The sequence below is a fragment of the Ceratotherium simum genome, chromosome 29 (genome assembly GCF_057802395.1).
Source record: "Ceratotherium simum simum isolate JZ-2026a chromosome 29, ASM5780239v1, whole genome shotgun sequence".
NCBI lineage: Eukaryota > Metazoa > Chordata > Mammalia > Perissodactyla > Rhinocerotidae > Ceratotherium > Ceratotherium simum.
In genome coordinates this window covers 23,566,936-23,589,096 of record NC_141928.1, presented here as the reverse complement: position 1 = coordinate 23,589,096, position 22,161 = coordinate 23,566,936, and the positions used below count along the sequence as shown (strand labels likewise).

At 36.9% G+C, this 22,161-nt stretch overlaps 1 protein-coding gene across 11 annotated transcripts in view; it reads right to left on the bottom strand.

Annotated features, from left to right (window-relative positions):
- The window catches only part of PTBP3 (polypyrimidine tract binding protein 3), a 98,488-nt gene that overhangs the window by 46,124 nt on the left and 30,203 nt on the right, over positions 1-22,161 (bottom strand). For 7 of the 11 annotated variants that reach the window (XM_087419295.1, XM_087419296.1, XM_087419293.1 and 4 more), the window contains one exon: positions 17,558-17,639. In XM_087419295.1, the coding sequence (XP_087275421.1) occupies positions 17,558-17,639 (82 nt within the window). Of the gene's footprint in view, positions 1-17,557; positions 17,640-22,161 lie in introns of those variants that run through there. The other 4 variants (XM_087419298.1, XM_087419292.1, XM_087419300.1 and 1 more) reach the window with 1 other exon arrangement.

Sequence of the window (22,161 nt, the reverse complement as noted above, 5' to 3'; positions counted from 1 at the left end):
ACACCTAAGATCTTGTCCCCTTCTACACTTCCTTGCTCTAGGTCTCCCTCTCCCTCCACCCCTACTGAGATCCAACATCATATCAACCTAACTAAAATAGTGTATCATGTCATTATCCTGCTCTAAAAACCCTGACAGGCTTCCCACTACCTAAAATGTGTTAGTTTGTAGTTTTCATACTGTTTTCACTTACACTGCCTCATTTGAGTTGACACATAAATATACTGAGCTAAATCTTATTAACTATAACAGATGAAAAGACAGAGGTTCAGAGATTAAATGATTCATTTTTGTAGACAGCAAGGGAAAAAAGTTTTATTCAAACTAAAGTTTAAAGATAATATTTTTTTATCACAAAAATCTCAAAAAGTGTCTTACCATTCCTAGAAAAAAGTAAGCAACTTGACAATGACATTACAAATTTTCAAAGTTTGTGCAGGTTTATGTGGCTTATAATACCATTGTCACTAGATGAGAACATCAAACATCAGGTCCTGGGTAGGAGTGAAAGCTGAGCACAGAGTGCCTTTCTACACCCTCCTGGTAGGCCTAGAGCAAGCCAACAATACCACCACCTTGTGCTATCTTTTTTTTCTTTATTTTGTGAGGAGATCAGCCCTGTGCTAACATCTGCCAATCCTCCTCTGTTTTTGCTGAGGAAGACTGGCCCTGGGCTAACATCCGTGCTCAACACTCACTTTATATGGGACGCCGCCACAGCATGGCTTGCCAAGCAGTGCATCGGTGCGCGCCCGGGATCCGAACCAGCAAACCCCAGGCCGCCAGAGCAGAGCACGTGCACTTAACCGCTTGCGCCACTGGGCCGGCCCCACTTTGTGCTTTCTCAACCATCACAAGGTGTTCAAGACTGGAAAAAGATCCTAAAGACAAGAGGCTTTTATCAGTTTACCCAGAATATTCCAAAATGAATGAAAGAATATTAAGAAGGTTGTTTCTTCAACAGAGGTATTCATAATCTCTGTAAAACTATGCGTGAGGAAAAAATGAATACACATGTGCCGCATAATAATGTTTCCCTCAACAATGGATTGTATATACGACAGTGGTCTCATAAGATTAGTACATACAGTCTAGGTGTGTAGTAGGCTATACCATCTAGGTTTATGTGAGTACACTCTATGATGTTCACATACCAATGAAATCAGCTAAGGACGAATTTCTCAGAATGTCTCTCTGTCGTTAAGTGACATGTGACTGTACCTACATCAGCTATTTGAGCTTTTGTTGCATTATCAAATAAAAACCTATGGTAACAAATTTTTATTAAGAAATGCCAAATTATAAATCACTATTTTATGTTATTAATTGTTCTGCATTATAAAACTACCTCAGCTATGTTAAGAGCATGAAACCAGACATTCTGCTCTGGGCAAGTTACCTGACATAACTGAGCTTCAGAGTCTTCTCCTGTAAAATGAATATAATAACAGGGCTATTTCTAAAATTAAATTATATAACATTTATTTTTTTTTTTAATTTTATTTATTTATTTATTTCCCCCAAAGCCCCAGTAGACAGTTGTATGTCTTAGTTGCACATCCTTCTAGTTGCTGTATGTGGGACGCGGCCTCAGCATGGCCAGAGAATCAGTGCATCGGTGCACGCCCGGGATCGGAACCCGGGCCACCAGTAGCGGAGTGCACACACTTAACCACTAAGCCGCGGGCCCGGCCCTAGATAACATATTTAGATGCTAGCTGTAATGCCTATTACATAGTGATAAATAATATACGTCTAGATTTTCTTCAGAAGGACTGTTTTACCTGGAAATTATGTTCATTCTACTCTTTTGGTTTAAAATGATGATTAGCTGACAGTGACTTTTTTCTCTTGATGTCCTTATTTTGCAAAATTAAGACTTCGATCAAAATTAATTGAATATTTTATTATTCTATGATATCTGAAAATACAAGAACTACTCATCTAGATGACTCAAAAAAGGTTATATCTAAATACTTAACATAATAATCTGAAAATGGAAAATGTATACAAGTAATCATATGGCCATAATTCAATAAAAGTCAACAGGAAATAAGAAAATTCTAATGCACTGAATACATAACTTTAAAGAATTATTGTCTGTACAAAAGGATACATTACAGACTTTCCAAAAATTTTATTATGAAAATAAGCATTTGAAATACTTAGCTTGTATAAATCTTATTATTTTATTGAACACTATATTGAAAACTACTGAATGCCTACTACATATTAGTTGTATTCCAAAGAGATAAGTAAAAGAGGCTTTTTAAATATTTATTTAGTCCCATCTCAAAACTGGAGGAATCTACTAGAAAAACTATCCTAGAAATATGGATCTTTTTAAAAATCCTACTTTTTTAGGCTATACTTTAGATACAATAAAATCCACCCACATTGTAAAATCAGAATTGGACTTCTGACAAATGTATATACCCATATGACTACAAAAATCCCGATACAGAACATTTCCATCATCCCCAAAAGTTCCCTAGCATCCCTTTGTAGTCAGTCTTCCCTGAAAATCGCCAACTCCTCAATCAAGTTAATACGTCTATCATTTGTCACTACCACACTGTCCTGATTATTATAGCTTTATAGCAATTTTTTTATAGCTTTATTAAATACTGAAATGTCTTGGGCCGGCCCCGTGGCTTAGCGGTTAAGTGCGTGCGCTCTGCTGCCGGCGGCCCGGGTTCGGATCCCGGGTGCGCACCGAGGCACCACTCCTCCAGCCATGCTGAGGCCGCGTCCCACATACAGCAACTAGAAGGATGTGCAGCTATGACAGACAACTATGTACTGGGGCTTTGGGGGAAAAATAAATAAATAAAATCTTTGAAATGTCTTTTTTGTGTGTGTGTGTGAGGAAGATCAGCCCTGAGCTAACAACCATGCTAATCCTCCTCTTTTTGCTGAGGAAGACCGGCTCTGAGCTAACATCTATTGCCAATCCTCCTCCTTTTTTCCCCCAAAGCCCCAGTAGATAGTTGTATGTCATAGCTGCACATCCTTCTAGTTGCTGTATGTGGGACGCCACCTCAGCATGGCCAGAGAAGTGGTGCGATGGTGCGTGCCCAGGATCCAAACCGGGGCCGCCAGTAGCAGAGCACGCGCACTTAACCGCTAAGCCACGGGGCTGGCCCAACATGGCAATTTCTGAAATGAAGTACTTATCTGGGGAGAATTCATACCCTAATAATTTTGAGTCATCCAAACCATACACATCATGATATCTCTCTGCATTTATTTAGGCCTTCTTCAATTTCTATCAGCAACGTTCTGTGGTTTTCAGTGTAATGGTCTTCTTGCACATACTTTGATGCATTTATCCCCAAGTACTTTATAATTTTTAATGGACTTGTAACTAACACTTAAATTTTTATGTTCCAACTAATCATTAACAGTATACAGAAATACAGCTGATCTTGGTATACTGACCTTGTACCCTGCAACCTGACTAAATTCTTTAAAATTTTCTACATACAAGTTTTCCTTCTTACATTCCACTCTGTATGCCTTTTCTTATTCTAGCTTTACTGAACTGGTTAGGCCTTCTTGCACAAAGTTGAATAGAAATAATGAGACTGAACATCCTTGCATCGTTCCTGATTTCAGAGGGAAAGCACTGCCCTACACCATTAAGTATGTTTGTTGCAGTTTCATACCTTTATCAGGTTGAAAAGGCTCCCTTCTACTCCTAGTTGGCTGAGGGTTTTGTTTATCATGAATAGGAACTGAATTTTTTCAAATGCCTTCCCTGGATATATTAAGATGATATAAGGTTTTTCTCTTTTGTTCTGATTATACAGTATACTGCAGTGATTAATTTTCAAAAGTTAAACCACTTTGCATTCCCAGAATAAAGCCTATTTGGTCATGATATATTATCTCCTCTCTCTTCACAACTTGCTAAATATTTTTGTGTCCATATTCATGAGGGATATTAATCTGTAGTTTGTTTTTTTCCCTACTTTATCAGGGTAACACTAACCTCATAAAATGAACTGGGAAGTGTTCTCTCCTTCTATATTCTGAAAGAGTTTGTGTAGAATTGCTATTATTTCTTCCTTAAATGTTCGAAAGAATTCACAAATAAAGCCACTGGGCCTGGACTTTTTAATTATCAATTTGATTTTTAAAACAGGTATAGGGCTATTTGGGTTTTCTATTCCTTTTGCACTAGTTTTGGTAATTTGTGTTTTCCAAGGAATTTGTCTACTTCACCTAAATTTCAAATTTATTGGCCTAAAATTGTCCATAATATTTGCTTAATATCTGTCTTAGCCTGCTCATGATACTGTAACAAGATATGACAGATAGGGTAGCTTAAACAATAAAAATTTACTTTCTCACAGTTCTGGAGACTAGAAGTCCAAAATCAACGTGCCAGTATGGTCGCTTTCTCGTGAGGACTCTTTTCCTGGCTTATAGATAGCCATCTTTTCAAAGTATCCTCACATTACAGGCATGGAGGGACAAGCAAGCTCTCTGGTGTCTCTTAAGGACACCAATCCCATTGTGAGAGCCCCACTCCAAAGGCCCCATCTCTAAATACCATCACATTGGGGGTTAGCGCTTACACGTATGAATTCTGGGAGTGTACAAACATTCAGTCCATAACAATATCCTTTTAATATCTATAGGATCATTCTTGATATTAGTAATTTCTATCTTCTTTTTTTGTCTACTTTTATTAAATTTATTGCTCCTTTAAAAAAACAGCTATTTGTTTCATTAATTTTTATCTACTGTTTGTTTTCTATGTCATTAACTTTTGCTCTCATAGTTAATATTTTCTTTCTTCTATTTACTTGAGGTTTAACTTGTTCTTCTTATACAACACTTAGAAGCTTAGATGATTCATTTTAGACTTTTTTCTTTTCTAATATAAATATCTAAAGGTGTAAATTTTCTTCTAAGAACAGCTCTAGCCGAATCCTACAAACCTGAATAAGTTGTATTTTCATCTTCATTCACTTCAAAATATTTTCTAATTTCCCTTTTGACTTCTTATTTGACCCAGGAGTTAAGTGTTACTCTTTTTCTAAATAATTGGAGATTTTTCCCGAATATCTGAGGATCATGCTTCTTTGATTTCTAATATAATTCTAATAAAGTGAGAGAACTAACTCTACATAGTTTTAACACATTCATATTTATTGAGACTTGTTTTAGGATTCAGCATGTGGCCTATCTTGGTGACTACTTCATGGGAACGTGAAAAGAATATGTATTCTGATGGTGTTGGGGAGACTGTTCCATATGTCAATTAGGTCATGCTGGTTGATAGTGTGAAAAACTTCTACATTAAGGGATCTACAAACTTTTTCTTAAAGAGCCACTTAAATATGTTAGACGTTGTGTGCCATATAATCTCTGTAACAACTATTCCTCTCTGCAGTTGTGGTATGAAAGCAGCCCCAGGTGTATGTCAATGAATGAGAGAGGCTGTGTTCAAATAAAATTTTATGTATGGACACTGAAATGTGAATTTCATGTAGGTTTCACATATCACAAAATATTGTTGTTTTTTTTACCATTTAAAAATGCGAAAATCATGGGGCCGGCCCCGTGGCTTAGCGGTTAAGTGCACGTGCTCCGCTACTGGCGGCCCAGGTTCGGATCCCAGGTGCGCACAGACACACCACTTCTCCGGCCACGCTGAGGCAGCATCCCACATACAGCAACTAGAAGGATGTGCAACTATGACATACAACTATCTACTGGGGCTTTGGGTAAAAAAAAGAGGAGGATTGGCTATAGATATTAGCTCAGAGTCGGTCTTCTTCAGCAAAAAGAGGAGGATTGGCACAGATGTTAGCTCAGGGCTGATCTTCCTCACAAAAAAAAAAAGTGAAAATCAGACTTAGCTCATGGGCAATAGAAAAATGGGCAACGAGATGGATCTGGCCCAAAGGTCAGAGTCGATTCTATTTCGAATCCTTACCGATTTTCTATCAACTATGCTGTCAATTACTAACAGAGGGGTGTTGAAATCTCCAGCTATAATTGTAGATTTGTCTGTTTCTCTGTTTAGTTCTATTAGTTTTTACTTTACGTATTTTGAAGATCTGTAATTAGGTGAATATATTTATATATATTTAAGATATATATATATATATCAAGAAACAAATAAAATGGAATACAAAAAAATTAAAAAGCAACAAAGAATAAATGGGACAAATAGAAAACAAATAGCAAGATGGCAGACTTAAATCCAACCACGTCAATAATTATATTAAATGGAAATGACAGAGAGATTCCAATTAAAAGGCAGAGATTATCAGTCTGGATAAAAGCAAGACAATTATACAATGTGAATAAGAAACCCATTTCAAATATAAAATCTCAGGTTAAAAGTAAAAGTATCAGAAAAGATAAATATGTAAACACTAATCATAAGAAAGTTGGAGTGGCTGTACTAATATCAGACAAGGAGATCAGGAAAAGGAATATTACCAGGGATAGAGAGAGACATTTCATAATGATAAAGGGGTCAATTTACCAACAAAACATAATGTGTCACACATAAAAGGCACATACACACATAAAATGCAGATAATTTCTGCTTTTTAATTGGAATGTTTACATTTTTGTTCACTTTTGCGTGCGCGTGTGTGTGTGTGTGTGTGTGTGAGAGGAAGATTAGCCCTGAGCTAACATCTGATGCCAATCCTCCTCTTTTTGCTGAGGAATATTGGCCCTGGGCTAACATCCTTGCCCATCTTCCTCTACTTTATATGGGATGCTGCCACAGCATGGCTTGACAAGCGGTGCGTTGGTGCGTGCCCAGGATCCGAACCTGCGAACCCCAGGATGCCAAAGCAATGCGCGCAAACTTAACTGCCATGCCACTGGGTCAGCCCGTTCACTTTTTTTTAAGTGACTACTCTGAGGTTAAATCAACAATATGCATCTTTAACTTATCACAGTCTACCTTCAAATAATATTATAACACCTAGGTATAACACAGGTATAACATCTATCTATTTCAAAGATAGATGTCTATTCCCCTCATCATGCCCTGTGTTATTTTCCTATATTTTAACCTTTTGCATACGCTATAACCCTCAAAATATATGATCTTGTTTTAAATATTCAATTATCTTTTCTTTTTGCATCTTGTTTTATTCACTTAATGTATCTTGTAGAGCTTTCCATAGGGAGCACTCTACTTTTTCAATTTTTTTTACTGTGGTAAAATACACATAACATGAAACTCACTATATCTTAACCATTTTTAAACGCAGAATTCACTGGTGTTAAATACATTCATAATGTTATGCATTTATCACCAAAATCCATCTCCATAACTCTTCTCATCTTGTAAAACTGAAACTCTACACCCATTCAACAGTAACTCCCCATTCTTCCCTTCTTCTAGCCCCTGGCAACTACCATTCAAATCTCTGTCTCTATGATTTTGACTACTCTAAGTATCCTTTCTCATTTTCTTTTGTGCATATTCCATGGCTATTTTCTTTGTGGTTACCACAGGGATTACATTTAACATCCTAAAGTTATAACACTCTAATTTGAATTTATACTAGCTTAACTTCAATAACATACAAAAACTCTGCTCCTTTACAGCTCTGTCCCCAACCCCTTTGGGTGTTGATGTCACAAAATTACATCTATATACACCGTGTGCCCATAAACACAACTAGTAATTCTTTTAAATGTATTAGTCTCCTAAATTATGTAGAAAACAAAATGTGGGATTATAAACCAAGTCACTCGGTAGCTTTCAGATTAGCAATTTTTAAAATAACATATTAGTCTCTTAAATCACACAGAAAACAAAAAGTGGAGTTACAAACCATCAGTAGAATAATACTACCTTTTATAATTGCCCATGTATTTGCCTTTATTGAGATCTTTATTTCTTCACATGACTTTTAGTTACTGCCTCTTGTGTCCGTTCATTTTACCCTAAAAGACTCCCTTAGGTATTTCTTGCAGGGCAGGTCTAGTGGGAACAAACTCCTTCAGCTTTTGTTTATCTGGGAATGTCTTAATTTCTCTCTCACCTTTGAAGAACAGTCTGCCAAATATATGATTCTTGGCCGGCCCCATGGCTTAGCGGTTAAGTGCGCGCGCTCTGCTGCTGGCGGCCCGGGTTCGGATCCCGGGCACGCACCGACGTACCGCTTCTCCGGCCATGCTGAGGCCACATCCCACATACAGCAACTAGAAGGATGTGCAACTATGACATACAGCTATCTACTGGGGCTTTGGGGGAAAAAAAATAAATAAATAAAATTACAAATAGATGATTCTTGGTTGACAGTCTTCTTCTTTTAGCACTTTGAATATATTGGTCCACTGCCTTCTGGCCTCCAAAGTTCCTGATGAGAAATCTGCTCACATTCTTATCGAGGATTCCTTGTATGGGATGAGTTGATTCTCTCTTACTGCTTTCAAGATTCTCTGTCTTTGGCTTTCAAAAGTTTGGTTATAATGTGTCACCGTGTGGGTCTTGTTGAGTTCATTCTTTCTTGGAGTTCTCTAAGCTTCTTTGATGTTTATATTCAGTTTTTTGTCAAACTGGAGAATGTAGTAACTCTGGAAATCAGATTCTTTCCTTTCCCCAGGGTTTTCCAGTTTTTATCTTTTTTTTTTTTTTTTTTTTTTTTTTCATTGTCTTAGGCTATCTCTAAGCCAAGGAGGAGCCTGCGATGTCAACTTAAGGTCTTCTCAGGTTTCTTCTGAGCCTTTTCCTGGGTATGCACGACCACCTCCTAATTTTCCCTGTAGATGCAGTTGTTTTTTAATGTCCTAGTCTTTAGTGTCTGGCTCTCAAAAGGGGAAAAATGAAGGCAGGGGGGTGGTGGAGGGTAGGAGGAGGGTGGGGGGGCTTGCAACAGTAGGGGAAGATGCAAGGACAATGGCTGCCTACCTCTTTGTCTGCAACTGTGTGATAAGAAGCCATTAGCAATCAGAGCACAGATCTCCAAAAGTTGGAGGACAAGGTCCTTTTTCGTACTCTGGCTCTTGCAAACTGTTGTAAGCTGCTCCTGGAACACACACAGCTGCCTGCCATGTGACTGAGGGTGGGGGATGGGTAGCTGCTACTTGTGCTAAGAGCTTAAATTGACAAAAATTAACCACAATTGACTATCTAAGTCTTCCCCCGGAAACTTAAAGCCTTCAATAGCTCCAGAATTCCAAATTAGTTACAGACAGATTCTTCCAGTGCAACTGTTGTCTAGGTAGGGAGATAGATTCCTGGTGCTCCTTACTCTCCCATCTTCCCAGAATCCTCCCTCAATTATCTTTTAAATTAATCCAAAAAATGAGGGAGAAAAGTTATATATTCACATATTTACCACTTTGTACAGACCCAAGTTTCCACCTGGTATCATTTTTCTCAAGCCTGAAGAATTTCCTTTACCATTTTGTGAAATGAAAGTCTGTTATTAACGAATGCTCTCAGCTCTTTGTGCCTTAAAAAAGGGTCTATTTTAACTTCACTTTTGAAAAATATTTTAAGCTGGATTTAGAATTCCAGTTTGATAGTATTTATTTTCAGCACTTTAAAGATGTTGCTCCATTGTCTTCTGGTCTGCAGTTTCAGGCAAGAAATCTCTCATCATTCTTATCTTTGCTCCTCTGAATAAAATGTGACTTTTTTTCTCTGGCTACTTTTAATACTTGTTCTGCATTCCTGGTTTTCAGCAATTTGATTATGATGAGGCTTGGTGTGGTTTTTCTTGTGTTTATCCTGCTTGTGGTTCACTGAACTTCTTGGCTATTTGGGTTTATAGTTTCCACCATATTTGGAATATTTTCAGTCTTTATTTCTTCAGATATATTTCTTTTTTCCTTTTTTTTTTATAATTTTACTTTTATTTTTTTCCCCCCCAAAGCCCCAGTAGATAGTTATATGTCATAGCTGCACATCCTTCTAGTTGCTGTATGCGGGACGCGGCCTCAGCGTGGCCGGAGAAGCAGTGCCTCGGTGCGCGCCCGGGGTCTGAACCCCGGCCGCCAGCAGCGGAGCGCCCACTTAACCGCTAAGCCACAGGGCCGGCCCTTCAGATATATTTCTATTTCCCCACTCCCATCTTTTTTTCTAGGACTTCAATTACATGTATGTTTAGACTGAAGCCAGGTACCTGAGGGTTACTGTAAATATTCAATAAGAACAGGATTACCCTTCGAACTTATTCCCAACACGGGCACAGATGAAAAGAAGTTAATCTTGTTAATTTGCTGTTGTTTTCTTATTTAACCTGAAGGTGACTTAAGGGTCACAAGGATTTATGAGCTTGTTTTACAGAAGAAAAAGAATGCCTTTAAGGAAGACAGGATCACCAGATAACCAGCCCCCAGCTGTAGCTGTTGTCCAGAAGTCTGAATGCCCAAGGGCTTATCTGGAGTGAAGGAAACATGAATTTCCCCTTTGTTTCTCTGAAACTACTCCTGCCAAGCCCCTTAGCTCTATAAAACCCCTTGCTGTCTTTTGTTAAGGTGGATTTGAGAGAACTTATCTGCCAGCCTTTTCTCCTTTTGGCCAATTTGAATAAACCTTTCTCCACCTCCAAGCACTGGTGTCTCAACGACTGGCTTTTTTGTGTGCGTGTGGCACATCGGGCACACAAACTTGAGATTAACAGGTTCAGTATCAAGACCACTTGATTTTCTTCTACAGGCTACTAAGACTCTGTTTATTTCTTTTTTGGTCCTTTTTTTGTCTGTCTACTTTAGTTCCTATTGCTGTCTTCAAATTCACTGACCCTTTCCTCTGCAAAATATAATGTGCTGTTAATGCCATGCTGTGTATTTTTTTCAGATATTATATTTTTATCTCTAGAAGTTCCATTTGATTTTTTTTTTTTTTTAGTGAGGAAGATCAGCCCTGAGCTAACATCCATGCCAATCCTCCTCATTTTGCTGAGGAAGACTGGCCCTGAGCTAACATCTGTGCTCATCTTCCTCCACTTTATGTGGGACACCGCCACAGTATGGCCTGATAAGTAGTGCGTCGGTGCGTGCCCAGGATCTGAACCCAGGCTGCCAGCAGCAGAGCATGCGCACTTAACCACTATGCCACGGGGCCAGCCCCTCCATTTGATTTTTATCTGTCATTTTTCTCCTTGTTGGGCTATTTTCCTTTAAATCCTTGAACATACTTTTAATTACCATTTCAAAGTCAAAATCTGCTAACTTCATGATCTGTCATTTTCTAGATCTGTTTTTGTTGAGTGATTTTTCTCCTGGTTATGGGTCACAATTTTGTGGTTCTTCCCTTGTTTGGCAATTTTTGATTGAATGCTCAACACTGTGAGCACTAGAATTTGTTTCATTCCTTTAATGCACCAGATTCTTTTCAGGAAAAAAGTTACTTTCAGATCAGGTAATTGTTTTGGAGCTTGATTTTAAGCCTTGTTGGGGTGGGTTTAGAGTAGACTTCGTGCTAGAGCTGGTGTAACCCAACTGGGAAGGTATGTGTGACTTAATATTCAGCAATAGATTCAAAGGCATATTTCTGGAGCACTTTTCTCACAGAGCTCCCTTCTCTCCCATACTCTGCCCCTATAACTCCTAGCTGCCTCAGCTGTCCCAAACTTAGATCTCCATCTCTTCAACTCAGCAATTCTGCTATGTTTGTTTCAGGTCCCCTCTCTTGACACAGTCTAAAAAAAAAAAGCCCGGATGATTATAGAGCTCACTTCAATTGTTCTCTTCTCTCTGAGGTCACAGTCCTGCATATAATAATACATTGGAGAGCCCGGCCCCATGGCATAGTGGTTAAGTCCGGCACACTCTGCTTCAGTGGCCTGGGTTCACGGGTTCGGATCTCAGGCGTGGACCTACACCAGTCATCAAGCCATGCTGTGGCAGCGACCCACATACAAAATAGAGGAAGACTGGCACAGATGTTAGCTCAGGGCTGATCTTCCTCAAGCAAAAAAAAAAAAAAAAAGAGGAAGATTAGCAACAGATGTTAGTTCAGAGCGAATCCTCACCAAAAAAAATATAATAATAATATATTTGAAATAACAGCTGCTTAAGAAAAAAGATCAATTTCTCACTCATGTAAAAAGTCTAAATGTAGAAATTCCAGATCTGGAATGGTGACATACAGTCATCCCTCTGTATTCATGGGGGATTGGTTCCAGGACCCTCTGGATATAAAAATTCACAGATGTTCAAGTCCCTTATATAAAATAGTGCAGTACTTGTATACCACCTATGCACATCCTCAGGTATACTTTAAACCAACTCTAGATTACTTACAATACCTAATACAATGCATATGCTATGTAAATAGTTGTTATACTGCATTGTTTAGGGAATAATGACAAGAAAAAAAGTCTGTACATGTTCAGTACAGAGGCAACCATCATAGGCCTTTCCCTCTGCAGTTAGTTGAATCCATGGATGTGGAACCTGTGGATACAGAGGGCTGACCATACAAAGTTATCAGTGACTCAGGCTCTAACTGTCTCTGTTAGGGTGCAGCTCTCATCCTCATCATCCAAGATGGAAGCTGGAACTCCTGAAAGGCAGCAGGATAAAAGAGGAAAAACAGTGTGTCCATGCAGAGATACCCTAGAAGTAACACTTCCACTTATTTCTCATTAGCCAGGGCTTAACCACATGACCACACCTAGCTATAAGGAAGACTGTAAAAACAGTCATTTAATCTGGGTAGCAATGTGTCCAGATAAAAATTAGGGTTCTGTTACTAAAGAAAATAGAAAGAGAAGTATTGGGGTACAAAATAAACAGTCTCTGCCATAATTCCTAATATTAAATTCCAGAGCAAAAGCTTATGATTTATGAAGAAAAGTGTAAAACATTTTCATAATTATCAAAGGACATAAAATAAGACCTAAAAACATGGAATCACATGTCATGTTACCAGACAGAAAGACAGTACCACAAAAAGACCAACATTTCGCATTAACATATAAACTTAATGTAATTCTAATCAGAATCCCTAAAAATCCGTGGGTTAAGATTAAGGGATGAGGGATTATTCAGTTTAGAATAGACAAAATAATTTAAAGTTCATATGGAAGAAGACATGTCCACAATAAGCTAAGAGATATTTTTAAGAGAATATTAATAACTAATACCTAAGTAGAATGACCCTATGTCCTCAGTTTGCTTGGGACAGTCACAATTTGGCACCATTGTGCCAGCATCCTGTACAGTTTAACATATTCACTTTTGAAAAAAACTGTTTAATAGTTGCATTGAAATAAATCCAAATAGGCTTAGTAAATTCTTTTTTTTTTTAACTTCCAGTTTTGCCATGGTCTCATCTAGTAGTAGTTTATAAACCATATGTACAGTGGTTAAATCTGAAAGTCAACCAGTGAGACTGAATCTTTTCACTCACAACCTTTTCACAGATAACATACACAGTCTTTGATTTAAAAAAACAATTAAGTGCAATGGGACATAAGTAGCTAAGGATAGCTCTTAACTCCTTCCATCAGTATTCAACTTGCTACCTATACTGTTCATTTGGCTGCCAATCAGTGGAAAATGTGATAATTACAGGCCAGTGCACATGAAATACAATTTTGTTTATCACCATTCCATTTTATCTCTTGCAGTAAATCCATAAATCCATAAAATTTCACTTGCAAAGTTTCTTTTCCATCTGTAAACAGTAAAGTGACATGTTTTAATACGTTGACTCCATTAATAGAAGTTTGTAAACAACTAAATTATATCAGTTTTATCATTATCTAACATTAGGAAATCAGTTATTACCCAGTAATGGTTTAATATTGAATCCTTTCAATGGAATCAAAATACAGCATTTGGGAAGTCATTCTATCAAAAGTGAAATATCTGACCCTAATAAAAACTCAGTTTAATAAGTTCAACATTAAAGATGAAACTTTTTTTTGAGGTACCAATACAAATACAAATTCTAGTACAGCACAGTGTCATGATAAAAACACTGGTCTGACAGTCCTATGGGGCAGACCTGTACTTGCAATTGGTTTGGTGCATACATAACTCCTATTAACCAAATAAGCAACACTCTACAAATAGAAAGAGAAACTACAGTTGTCAAATTTTACAGATATTTTTAAATCCACACTTAGATTAACTGAACTACAAAATTTTTGTGATGAAGATTATATTGAATACAAAAAAGAGCCTTTAGCAAATGCTATAGATGGCTCTTTTACCTACCCATCATCAATGTGATTTTTAAAATTTTTGTGTCTTTGACAAACTCCTTAAGTATCTTACAAAGGAATTAAACTCTTTTGTAATTGAACCCTAAAATCCTTCTGTCACAATTTGTTCAAAATGAATTAGTAATCTTTATTCAAAGGAGACAAGGAATGCAGTACCAAAATCTTCAGCTTTTGAAGGTTTTAGAGAATTACAAACATTGGATCAAATATTACAGAAATATTTTTAATGTATAGATGACCCCAAGAAAAAAAGTGAAATTTCTAGGTGTCAAAAGCGAAGCCCCTCAGCAGGCTTTCCCCTCAGTGAAAGGCCAACTAAAATTAGAAATTTTCCACCTACCAGAGGTATTTAACAAGGAAGCCTAACTATGTTTAGGGATTTTGATGGAGGAAATGGGAATGTTTGGATTTTGAATTTTCTCTTCCCTTCTGGTATAGGAATCCCCAAGGCAATAAATTAACATATACATTATAACATCTTAGGGGCTGGTGACACCCTAGAAAGTCTAGCAAAGCGAACACAAAACTACCCCAGAGATTCTCACAGAAGAAAAAACAATTCATCTAAAGATCATCTCACAAGCAAAAATTACGAATTGCACAGGAAAAATAATATACCATAAGCAAATATTAGCAGATACAAAAAACAATATTAGCACCTAAAGAACTCCATAATTGTAAAATCTGAGGCTATAAAAATTTTGTTTTAAATGATTAAAGAACTAAAAAGAAAAAGCAACAGAAACCAAAAGAAAAGAACTATTTTTTAAAAAACAATAAAACCAGGTAGATTTTAAAAATGAATCAAATAGAACATAGAGAACTGAAAAATATAAACCCTGAAATCAAATACTCAATATGTAGAAGGATTAAACAGCACATTAGACCAAGCTGAACAGATAATGAGCAAATCAGAAAACCATTTTAAGGAAATTATCTAAAATACTGGACCTTAAGGAGAAAGAGACGACAAGAAATGTAAGAGGTTAAAACAAATGCAGGACTGAATGAGGTGGTCCCATACATGTCTAACCAGAGTTGCAGAAGGAGTCAATCCTGTGCAGAGCTGGGTACTCCTAAGCAGGATAAATGAAACTAAGTCTCCAGCAATGGTCCTCAACCCTGACTGTTGATCTATCACCTAAGAACCTTTAAGAATAAAAAACAGTGCCTAGACACCACCCCTCCCCTCCCCCAATCCCAGAGATTTTGGAATTGGTGTGGGTATGTCAAGGCACCTGTATTTTCGTCAATGCTTCCCAAGCTACTTTAGTGAGCATCCAGGGTTGAGAACCTGTGATCCATACCTAGACATAGCTAGTGAAACCACAGAACAAAAATAAATAGAAAAATGTTAAAAGTAACTAGATAGAAGTAATACTATCTACAAATTACCAACCTAGACTGACAATAGACTTCTCAACAACAGAAGCCAAAGAATAATACAACCTTCAGTACCTTCACAGTGCTGAGAGAAAATAACTGTCAACCTAGAATTCTAAACAGCTAACTATCATTCAATAGGGATAATGAAATAGCCATTTTTAATCAAAGTCTGAGAGGTTACTACCATTTATAGAGCTTTACTGAAAAAGCTACTAAGAGGATGTACTCCGGAAGAGAAACACTGAACCTAGAATGGAATGAGGTACGCGAAGAAATTCAAAACATAGAAACAAACACAAACTGCTGCTGCCAGCTAAACTCACAGCTCATACTTCTTTCTTTTCCTAACTGCTCAATCAACTAGGATCTAAGTCTTTCTGGTCATCCATCCAGTAGTTCATAAACATGACCAAACAAACAAATTGACCTCCGTTTTAAAAATAAGAACAAACACATGGGCCCCACCCTAGGTGTACTGTAACTCTGGGGAGTAAGGGCAGAATTTTTTTTAAAGCCTACCAGATCAAGATGGTAATCAGGTATAGGAACTTCAGATTCTAGCATTTCCTTCATCCATTAGTTCTCAAAGTGTGGTTCCTCAAATGGCAGCATCAGCATTACCCGGGAACTTGTGGAAATGGAAATTCTCAGGACCCACCCCAGATATACTGAATTAGAAATTCTGAGGATGGACTCAGCAACCCTGCTTAAAAAGCCTTCCAGGTGATTCTGATGCCGGCTCAAGTTTAAGAAAGCTGCTTTAGTCTCATGCCCATATGACTGTTCACACTTCTACATGAACAAATCCCCTGCTGCTGCTCTGCCTACAAAATCTTTCCATTCAGTCCTCTAGAGCGATGTACCACGGCTGACCAATTCCCATACATTCTTAATCTCATCACTGAATTTTCTTTTCATCTTTTGCCTTAACTGAACCTGGTCCACTTCTCTTATAGAGTCCACATATAAAGGCTGTTCACTGTTCCAAACACCACGTAGTTCAAGGGTCTGGAAAGTGAGGTCCACTCATTCCCTTATTCTCTATAACTCCAAAAGGATTTGGATAAAAATCCATCTTTTCTGAGTCTCTCCACTCTCATGGCTTCAGTTATCAATTATGTATGATATTGACTTCCAAATTTCTCTCGTGATGTTGAGATCAGAAGAACCCACTGCCTACCTGACACTTCTATTTGGATGTTCCAAAGGAACCTCAAACTTAACATATAAAAATCTCAACCTGTTGTTGTATTATCCAATTCTGTTCTTCCTATGTTTTCTAATATAAATGGATGGTACCACCATTCGTCTATCCAATTATCCAAGTCCAAAACCTAGAAATCATCAATGGAATCCCTTATTCAAACATTCAATTAATCACCAATTATTATCGATTTCACCTTCTGTAAGTTCTCTCTCTCCATGACGATTGCTACTGCTATAGTACCAATGACCATCCCTTACTAAGATATTCTATACAGTAATAGCCTCTTAACTGCTCACTCTCTCCAGTAGTGAATTCCTCCAATTCATTTTACAGTCCCCAAATTTCAAGAACATTTATTTTTAAATCATGTGGTACCTTATGGGATGTGAATTATGCTTCAATTTTTAAAAATCATGTGATCCTATAGTTTTAATACTTCTATTATTCTAAATCCATCATCATTCAACACAAGTTTTTAAATCTAGCTCTTTTAAAAACTCAATTGTTCTGGGTCACCAACTTATTGATAGCTTTATCACAACTATGTAACACAAAGAACATCAATCAAAAAAGGAATTATAGAATTATATCCAAATTAATCCTTAAAATTTAAGAGAGCTATAATTAGTAATTTCATCTATATGAACTTTACTACAATAAATTTTAGTTTTTGTCATAAATAGTGGCACTTCAACCTGCTGATGAGAAAAATAAGAACATGGTAGAAGGAAATTTTGAAATTCATGGAAAGAAAACAATTCAGATTTTGAAAAAAATCAAAACTTACCATACACACCTGTAGGAGTAGAATTGTTCATGGTAAAAGGTCCGTTAATGATGTCAGAAGAAAGAAGCTCATCAGATCCCCGCTGAAAAGCAAGAATAATATTCTATTAATAAGAAAAGTCTTGGATAATGGTTCATACTTACTACTAAAAATATTAAAAGCTAATAATATTACTTTACCGGAATGTCAAGGCATTTAAGGGGAAGTCCTCAAGAATCACAAAAACTAAAGGTTGGAAGTAAACTTTACAGTAAAAAAAAAAAAAATACTGCACGTCCACATAATTGTTAGTTATCAAAAAAAGAACTGCCATCACATAATTGGCATAATCCTGCAACCCATTTTGATCAGACCTAATCCTGAGATGTTACATTTGAAGTACCAGAAACCGTATTTGGGGGCTGCATCCTGACATTGTTTTTGTAGTATATTTTCAAGTATACTGAGTATATTAACTATATTTAGTATAGTAAGTATGTTAAGTTTTTACAGTATATCTTAAATTATTTGCATGCAAATAATTTGTGCAGCACTCCTTAAGAATCCTGACTTTTCAATACCTATGTGTTTTGTTTTTTTTTTTTAAAGATTTTATTTATTTTATTTTTCCCCCCAAAGCCCCAGTGGATAGTTGTATGTCGTAGCTGCACATCCTTCTAGTTGCCGTATGTGGGACTCGGCCCCAGGATGAACGGAGAAGTGGCGCCTCGATGCGCACCCGGGATCCGAACCCGGGCCACCAGCACCGCAGCGCGCGCACTTAACCACCAAGCCACAGGGCCGGCCCCTTATGTGTTTTTTTTTAAGTTGAACACAAAGATGCAATTTATTTTGATATTGGCCAAATCCTTTACAAGTGATTTTTCATCCATTAATCTTCAAAATGATCTTTAATGTGTACTATTTCTTAAATAACTACTGTTTAAGTAATTTACTCTTTTTTTCAGGTAAGAGTTTTGACCAATTCCAAAGCTGAACTCTCAATGCTAAAAGACAAGTAAAACAGGCCTTTCCATTGCAACCATAAGATCTATTACCAAGATTAAAAAGTTTATGTTTAGGAAGGAAAATAAACACCGTGTACAAAGTTAAAACCAATCTATTTCAAATGTTACTGTTTGTTTAACTCGGTCAATTTTTAAGAACAAATATTTTGGTCTACTGGATGATAAAACTTAGTCCTCAAACTATCCTACAAATATCAGAATATCAATAGTGCACCAACAGATATTTAATGTTTGGGTATAAGCAGCACTTCTGTTAGGAACAACGTTAGCCTTTGCTGAAGAAAGGCAAACCACCAATGTGTTTGCATAACAGAAATGCAATTATTTAAACAATTCCTGTGTTAAACATCCAGAAATTATTCCCTTTGGTTCTTTCACTAGAAGTTTATAGAGACAGCTTGGGACAAGAGGAAGGAATTAAATAAGCATGTAAAATGAAATAAAATTAAAAATGTCAACTTCTAGAAAGACCAGGATTACGGCCTCACTTAAAGCATAGGTCTTCCTGATAGTATCCAAAATACAGATATTGGTAACCAAAAACAGACTTCATATAGTTTGCTGACTTCTTGCAGATACGGAAAGGTGAATTTTTGCAGTTTGAAATGTAGTAAAAATTTAAACGTGCCCAACATGTTTTTATATATGAGGAATTTGGTAAAATATGTTTTACTAATAGATATATCTTCTACACATATGTGAGTTTATATCAATACGTAAATTGAGTTAATCTGATCTTAGAAACCACTTAGAGATCACTTTAGTTCTTTTCTAGACCTGCAGGAGTATGTTAAAATATCAACTAAATATTAATTCTAGGTGGACTGCAGATTGAAATCTAAGAGGCAAAACAATAAAGACTCTAGAAGATAACAGAAAAGAGTATCTTCATAATCTTGGAGTAGGGAAAGATTTCTTAAACAAGAAACAAAACAATTATAAATGAAAATATTGATAAATTATACAACATTGAAATTAAGAATTTTATTTACAATATATACAAATATGGAATCATGTTGTATACCTGAAACTAATATAATGTTATATGTCAATTATATCTCAATTTTTAAAAAAAGAATTTTATTTAACAAAAGGTATTATTAGGAGATTAAAAATGCAAGTCAGAGTGGGAGAAAATATCTACACGTAACCAACACAGGTTTTATATCCAGAACTTACTAAGAAAAAGAAGAGGGGAAAAAAAGGAAAAAACACTAGAAATCAGTATGAAAAAGTCAAGATAACAGAAAATGACAAGAGAGTTGAACAGGCACCTCAGAAAGTAAGTAGTAGCCTTTATCACTGTTCCAGAGTATTTGTGCCCTCTCCTTTTCCTGTGAAAGGATTATTCATCCCCATCCACGGCCATGTGACTTGTTAACGCCTCCTATGAGAGGAGCATACCCCCCTGACCCACTAACATCAAGCATGGTCTTGTCATATGCTTTCACCTATGGAATGTGAATGGACATGACCTACACTAAATTCAAGCAGAAGCTTCAAAAGATAGTAGTTTCTGCTAGTTTCTTCCTCTTTCCCTCTGAAATAAGAAGACCATATCCCAAATAGGGGCTACTCTTTCGGCCTGATTCCCAGCATAAGAACACGTATAGCTCTGTAACAGCCACCAACATTGTACGTGAACAAGAAATTAATGTTTTTCTACGTCATATCTAAATGACAAATACCATATCCAATAAACATACGAGAAAATGCTCAACCTCATCCGTCATCAGAGAAATGCAAGTTAAAACCACAATGAAATACTAGCAAATTAAAAAGACTAACAATATCAAGCATTGATAAGAATGTGGAGCAACAGAACTCTTATATGGTGCTAGTGTGAGTGTAAATTGGTACAACTTCTGGAAAACTGACCCAATATACTACAATTGAATATATGAATATCCTAGGATCCCTATGTATTCTACTCCTATGGATATACTCAAGAGTTTGCCTGCTTATGTGCACCTCAACACATGAGAATGTTCTCAGCAGCATTATCTCTACTAGCCAAACTGGAAACAACCAAATGTCATCAACCACAGAATGGATGAATAAATTTTTGTAAATGCATTCAATGATTTATAGCAATGAGAATGAACTACTGCTCCACACAATAACATAGATAAATCTCACAAACATAAGACGTCAGTCACAAAAGAATACACACTATATTACTGCATTTATATAGAGTTCAAAAATAGTCAAAACTGGGGCTGGCCCAGTGGCAAAGTGGTTAAGTTCGCATGCTCTGCTTCGGCGACCCAGGGTTCGCAGGTTCGAATCCCGGGCACTGGCGAATGCACCACTCGTCAAGCCATGTGTGGCGGCATCCCATATGCAAAATAGTGGAAGATGAGCACAGATGTTAGCTCAGGGCTAATCTTCCTCAGCAAAAAGAGGAAGACTTGCAACGGATGTTGCACAGAGCCAATCTTCCTCACACACACACACGAAAAAGTCAAAACGAAATTATGCATCTAAACTATATATCTAGGGGCCGGCCCCATGGCTTGGCGGTTAAGTGCTCGCGCTCCTCTGCTGGCGGCCCGGGTTCGGATCCCAGGCGCGCACCTACGTACTGCTTCTCCTGCCATGCTGAGGCCGCGTCCCACATACCGCAACTAGAAGGATGTGCAGCTATGACATACAACTATCTACTGGGACTTTGGGGGAATAAATAAATAAATAAATAAAATTTAAAAAAAAATAAATTATATATCTACATGCAAAAGATGGACGTTGGACCCGTTCCTCACACCATATTCAAAAATTAATTCAAAAAGGTTGTACATCTAAATGTAAAACTATAAAACTCTTAGAAGGAAACACAGGAATAAATCTTCATGGCTTTGGGTTAGGAAATGGTTTCTTGACACCAAAAGCACAAGTGACAAAAGAAAACAAAATGATAAATAGATAAATTGGACTTCATCAAAAATAAAAACTTCTGTACTTCAAAGGCCACCATCAAGAAAATGAAGAGACAAGGCAGATTAAGGGAGAAAATATTTGCAAATCATATATCTGACAAGGGACTGGTATCCAGAACATATAAACTCTTATAACTCAATAATGAAAAGACAAATAACCCAACTGAAATAATAGGCAAAGAATTTGAACAGACATTTCTGCAAAGAAGATATACAAATGGCCAATAAGCACACGAAAAGATTCTCAACATCATTAGTCATTAAGGAAATGCAAATTAAAACCACAAAGAGATCACTTCAAATAAAAATTAACACCATGATATCACCACCTACCTATCAGAACAATTAAAATAAAAAATAGTGAAAATATCAAATGCAGGCAAGGATTTAGGAGAAACTGAATCTCTCACACGTTGCTGATAGGAATGTAAAAGGGTACAGCCACTATGGAAACAGCCCAGTGGTTTCCTAAAAAAGGGTACCATAAGGGAAGATCTTTGTGGTGATGGATTAGTTCTGCACCTTGATTGTGGTGATAGTTACATGAATCTACACATGCAATAAAATAAAACAGAATTACACACCGGCATTGTATCAATGTCAACGTCTTTGTTTTGCTAATGTACTATAATTAAGATGTAACCATTGGGGGGAACTGTGA